We start from the raw sequence: 4996 nt of genomic DNA, 5'->3' as shown, positions 1-4996 counted from the left end.
CCACTTTTGCAGCACGCACCCTCGCCGCGGCGCACGCTCACCCCGTCTCATTATTATTATTGTTACTATTATTATGCGAAAGCGTAAAGAGGGGGTACAGCGCACACGGCGGCCGTTAGCATCTGACGGTGTCCCGCTTTTGCCCAACGGCACGGGTCGCCCTTGTCGGTGCGTCTTCCAGTCCATGGCGTGGGTGACAGGTGAACGCTACCTGCCACGCAGCATTAGGCTGCAGCACACTATTGGGGGAGGGCGCGTGGCGGGGGGAAGAGAGAGGAGGCGTTTGGGGGAGGACGCGTCGTTGACCCGCCCGCGGCGATGACCATACGACAGGCGGGGCAGCACCCCAAGTGGCAGTCGCTGGAGGAGGGAGGTGGGCGCTTAAGTCGAGGCGTTTTCTACAGACTGGCACTTACGTCCCGCGAGGAGCCAAAACACCACAGAGGTACCACAACAGTCGCTCATACGTTGAAATCAGCAAGATGCCCCTCACGGTAGTGCCTTTATATTTTTTAAAAAAAAAACACTTTTTTTTTGAATGTGTGGTGGGTTTTTTTCTTCTTCCATCTCTCCATCGCTCCCTCTGGTGCTGCGGCACGAAATTGTCACACACTCCTGCGAGAGTAACAGCTATGAATATACGGGTCGGTATATGTGTTGCTTTTGCACGAGCCTGGGGGAGGGGGGGGAGGGAGGTGCGTGCTATCGGTCTGCCTGTAGCCGCTCTTCCCCACCCATCCCACACACACACACACACTCAGCGTTATCCTCTTCTTTTTCTCGCTTGCCGCTTTCCACGCAGTTGCCGCAACAATGACGCTTGGCCCCTGCGCACGCGGGAGCCAGCAGCGAGCGCTCTGGCGCCGCATCACGCCTTCATTGTCGATGTATGGTCTCATCGATTTCTCACTCTTTGGTCGGTGTCAGCGGCGTTTATTTGCCACAGGCGCAGGGACGATGGCGACGCCCGGCAAAGTGCGGGTGCACGTCACCTCCGCCGAGGGGAAAACGGTGTCCTTCACCGCCCCCACGGGCATCACGCTGATGGAGGCGATACGAGACGTTGGGAAGCTTGACATTGAGGCCGCCTGTGACGGAACGTGCGCGTGCAGCACCTGCCACGTGCTGCTCCGCCAAGAGGACTTTCAGAAGCTGGGCGAGTTGTCGGAGGATGAGATGGACATGCTCGACCTGGCGCCGTCCGTTACTAAGACATCGCGACTGTCGTGCCAGGTGCAGCTTACCGACGCACTCGACGGCATTACCGTGCAACTGCCGCCGGAGACAAGCAACCAGCTCTCCTGAGGCCTCTTCGCGAAGGAGCAGAAGGAGCCCGATCTCACAGTCAGGCGTGTGGGTGGCTTCTCGTGAGGAAAGGTTTAAAAAACGAAAAGGAAAGAACGGACGGCGATGTGAGCCATGGGGCATGAGGCTGTGCAGACTGTTATCGTGCGACTCACATGCATAAAGACACATGTGCACACACAACTGCAAATGCTGGAAGTTTTGCTAAAAGGAGGAGGTGCGTGGCGCTATGGGCGGAAGGAGGCTTCGCTGCAAAGACCTGTCAGTGATCAAGGGAGTTTGTGGCTGAAGCGGCAGGACACGGCGCGCTCGCCTGCCTTCAGCGCTGTGCCCCACCTTTTGAGTTTCCTTTTGCATCGCATCCTGGCGATCCTTCCTCGCACTCTCGCCACCCACGCAGTTAACTGCATCCGTACGAGGGAGGACGCGTGGGAGGACCTCTGAAGCGTGTGATTGTCATGGCTTACAAACCACGAGGAGGCGAAACGAAGTAGGGCGAATAACAGCTGCCCACACGCGACAGCCACTTTCCACTGCCGTCGCCTGAGGAAACGATGGCGCTGGGAAGAGAAGAAGGCCACGGTGATGCTGCGCGGCAACCCGCTAGCGGACCCTGCGGCGTTGGAGTAACGACGTGGAGAGCATCGTGAGAAGACGGGGAGTACAACGACACTCCCCACCACCACCAAAATTCCACCGTACTGCTCTTTTGCTCGTTGCGAGATCACAGCTTCCTTCCGTGTCTGTGCCTGGCGTCGCCGAGAGGCCGCGCTGCCTGTAGCCCCTTTACTTACGCCCTTGACGTCCCCTACTTTTCAGCCTTCACTCTTTCTTCCCTTCCTCGCACTTAGGACGCGGCAAAGGAAGCCACACAAAAGGTCAAAAGAAATCAACAACGATTTAAAAAAAAAAACTGTCAGATACATGGGCCGTTTCATGCCCATCATGCTGCCGCTCCTCCTTCTTCTCCTTTGGCTCACCGGTGGCCCCTGCGTTATCGCGGAGTACCGCTGCATGTTTGACAAGATCGCCCCGAAGTGGAGCGAGCTGGGCACCGCTGTGGTGCGGGAGCTCCCAAAGGCAAGAGAAGGCAGATGGCAGGCATACACCGCGGCCGTCTCAGACTGGGCGCCTATCCGGATTAAGGTCTTTGCTGAGGACTTAAAAAACAAGCTAAGGTACTGCACGGCGCAAGGGGATATACGGCCGGATTTTTCCGGGGAGATGGTGCGGTGCCAGCGGTCGGACGTCGTCACGAAGGAAAAGATGGGGATTATCTTCACTGAGCTGCTTCCCAAAGCTGTCCAGCTTCACGCTGAGCGTCTGCTTGTGCGTCCCGTCCGTGGTGCTTTGACGTTGCCATTGTTCAAGCTGGGGATCTGCAGCGAGTTTACTGTTCCCGTTGCGCATCACGTTTCGGGGGTTGTTGGTGCCGACACGATCCTGTACGCTGCTGCCGCTCCCACCCACGACGGGGTTGTCGCGTGGGCCTCCCCATGTGTGACGCTGCGGGATGGACGACCCGCCGCCGGTGTCTTGAACCTCAACCCAAGCTTCATCGCCTCCACGCGGGAGAGCATACGCGCCGCCGCGCATGAAATTGCGCACGCGCTCGGGTTTCACAACGAATTGATGGGGAGGCTGGGGATGATCACCCTGCTTTTGGGCGTCCGCGGCAAGGCGAGCACGTTTGTGGTGTCCTCGAACGAGACACGTGCGAGGGCGCGGGAGCACTACGGCTGTAACACCGCGTCTGGCATGGAGCTTGAGGACGAGGGTGGGAAAGGGACGGCGCATTCGCACTGGGAACGTCGTAACGCGAAGGATGAACTGATGAATCCGTTGGTCGGCGCAGGCTACTACACCGTTTTAACGCTGGCAGTGTTTGAAGACATGGGCTACTACAAGGCGAACTTCAGCATGGCAGAACCCATGGGCTGGGGTTACAAGGCTGGATGTTCGTTGCTGCAGGAGAAGTGTCTGAAAAACGGGGTTACGGCTCACCCAGAGATGTTCTGCTCGGGTCCATCCCGGGCCCCGACCTGCACCTCCGACCGCCGTGCTCTGGGAACCTGCATGATCATGGTCCACAAGAACGCGCTTCCGCACGAGTATCGATACTTCTCGCAGAGCAACGTTGGCGGGAACCCTGACATGCTGATGGACCTTTGTCCCGTCATCAACCCTACCAAGGACGCCGGCTGTGCTGATGGGACGCCCGCCTTTATGCCTGGGAGCCGTGTTGGTCCGCAATCGTTTTGTCTGAAGGGTGACTCGCTCCAGATGCTCCTTCACGGCCGCATCGGTGACGTCTGCGCAGAGGTGACGTGCCTTGAAGGGGTTGTGCGCGTTCGGTACCTTGGCGATGAGGCCTGGCACTTATGCCCCGAGGGTGCCTCACTGGCCCCGACGTGGCCTTTCACGGGCGGCCGAATTCTGTGCCCAAGGAGCGTTGAAGTGTGCCCTCGCCTGCCTGCCAAACTGCCTGGCAACAGCGAACGTGAGGCGACGCAACGCGAGGCTGGTACCCCCGAGGGAGAGGGGCACCGAGGGAGGAATGACGCTGCCAACACCACAACAACTACGAGCACGATCCAGAGCATGTTTGAGCAACTATGTCTAATGCTTGGCATCGACTGTGCAGGGATTAAGTGGTGAAATTGAAGCTTTCTCGTTTCCTTTCGAGGAGGTGGGTAACACGTCTGACCCCTTTTGGTGCCGTCCCCTCATACATGCACGTTTCTGTATATGTCTTCTGTGGTTTGGATTTCCCCACTTTGCAGCACGTACTTTTCTTTCTTTGTTTTTGTTTTTGTTTTTCTAACCAGGCGTGGGTGTTGCTGCCCCACCCAACCTCTCTTTTTTTTGGCAACGATAAGCTCTGTGAGAAACACTGTGGGGCTAATTAAAATAAAATTGCTTTTGTATCTATTGATGCCTCCTCCTCTGTTCACACGCTTGCGGTCCACACTTTATGGGCCATGCGGCTCCATTTTGTTTTGCTCCATGGTGAACTGAGTTTTACACACTATTCCCATGATCCCGTGGCGCCGTGCAAGCGCGTATTCGCAACACGACAAAGGCCACAACCGGCGAGGATACGGGCTGCCGTGAAGCAGCCATGACGGTGGCACAAACGATACACACTATACCTTTGCCTTTTGTTTTCCAACCATCTTTTACACATTACTGGGCAACTCCCTTGCTTTATTATTTCAACAAAGGTCTGTGCTTCTCTATGCACCAGGGGTATTCCTTGCTATTGCTGCAACCTCACTACGCCCTCCTTTTCTTCCTCAGACCGCTCTCTTATCTGCAGAGGCATTTCCCACAGACGACAGCAGCAGCAATGAGCCCCCGCACCGTGGCTGTCGTGGCCGTCGTCCTCATCCTCGTCTCCGCAGGGGACGTTGGGGCCGCCTACACCCAGGCGGTGGCAGCGACGGCGCTGGGCCTTGCGAAGGCATCGTACTGCGACGGTCCAGCCATCGGGAACTGGAGCTGTGTATCCTGCACCGAACACCCGGGAATGGAAAAGGTGCGGGTAATATCGAATGCCGTGGTGGGCACACAGGCCTTCATGGGCGTCAGCACGAGCCACATTGTCGTGAGCTTTCGGGGATCGCACAGCATTCGTAACTGGATATATAATTTAAACTTCCATCATGCTTCCTACATAAAACCCAACTGC

The 4996-nt window shown here is 57.1% G+C and overlaps 4 protein-coding genes across 4 annotated transcripts in view, besides 3 other annotated features; all 4 read left to right on the top strand.

Moving 5' to 3' along the window:
- Positions 1-49: 49 nt before the first annotated feature.
- Positions 50-75: a microsatellite.
- Positions 76-731: 656 nt separating this feature from the next.
- Positions 732-760: a microsatellite.
- A 53-nt stretch (positions 761-813) lies between these two features.
- Positions 814-1305, top strand: TraAM80_03447 (adrenodoxin precursor; the record flags this gene model as incomplete). The annotated part of the gene is made up of 1 exon (XM_029380419.1): positions 814-1305. The coding sequence occupies one exon, from the start codon at positions 814-816 to the stop codon at positions 1303-1305; it is 492 nt and encodes a 163-aa protein (XP_029239751.1).
- Positions 1306-1419: 114 nt separating this feature from the next.
- Positions 1420-1749, top strand: TraAM80_03446 (uncharacterized protein; the record flags this gene model as incomplete). Its single annotated transcript, XM_029380418.1, has 1 exon — positions 1420-1749. The coding sequence occupies one exon, from the start codon at positions 1420-1422 to the stop codon at positions 1747-1749; it is 330 nt and encodes a 109-aa protein (XP_029239750.1).
- Positions 1750-2241: 492 nt separating this feature from the next.
- Positions 2242-3963, top strand: TraAM80_03445 (putative surface protease GP63, putative,metallopeptidase; the record flags this gene model as incomplete). Its single annotated transcript, XM_029380417.1, has 1 exon — positions 2242-3963. One exon carries the CDS (start codon positions 2242-2244, stop codon positions 3961-3963), a length of 1722 nt encoding a protein of 573 aa, XP_029239749.1.
- A 132-nt stretch (positions 3964-4095) lies between these two features.
- Positions 4096-4125: a sequence feature (A-rich).
- Positions 4126-4543: 418 nt separating this feature from the next.
- TraAM80_03444 (lipase) overlaps positions 4544-4996 on the top strand; it is a gene marked incomplete at both ends in the record, with an annotated part of 1494 nt that continues 1041 nt past the window's right edge. The window contains one exon of the mRNA XM_029380416.1: positions 4544-4996. This exon is cut by the window's right edge and continues 1041 nt beyond it. Coding sequence (XP_029239748.1) covers positions 4544-4996 — 453 coding nt within the window.

The sequence above is a fragment of the Trypanosoma rangeli genome (assembly GCF_003719475.1).
Source record: "Trypanosoma rangeli strain AM80 chromosome Unknown Tra_15.4_contig_00090, whole genome shotgun sequence".
Lineage (NCBI taxonomy): Eukaryota > Euglenozoa > Kinetoplastea > Trypanosomatida > Trypanosomatidae > Trypanosoma > Trypanosoma rangeli.
The sequence above is the reverse complement of the archived record's forward strand: the minus strand, read 5'-3'. Positions and strand labels throughout refer to the sequence as shown.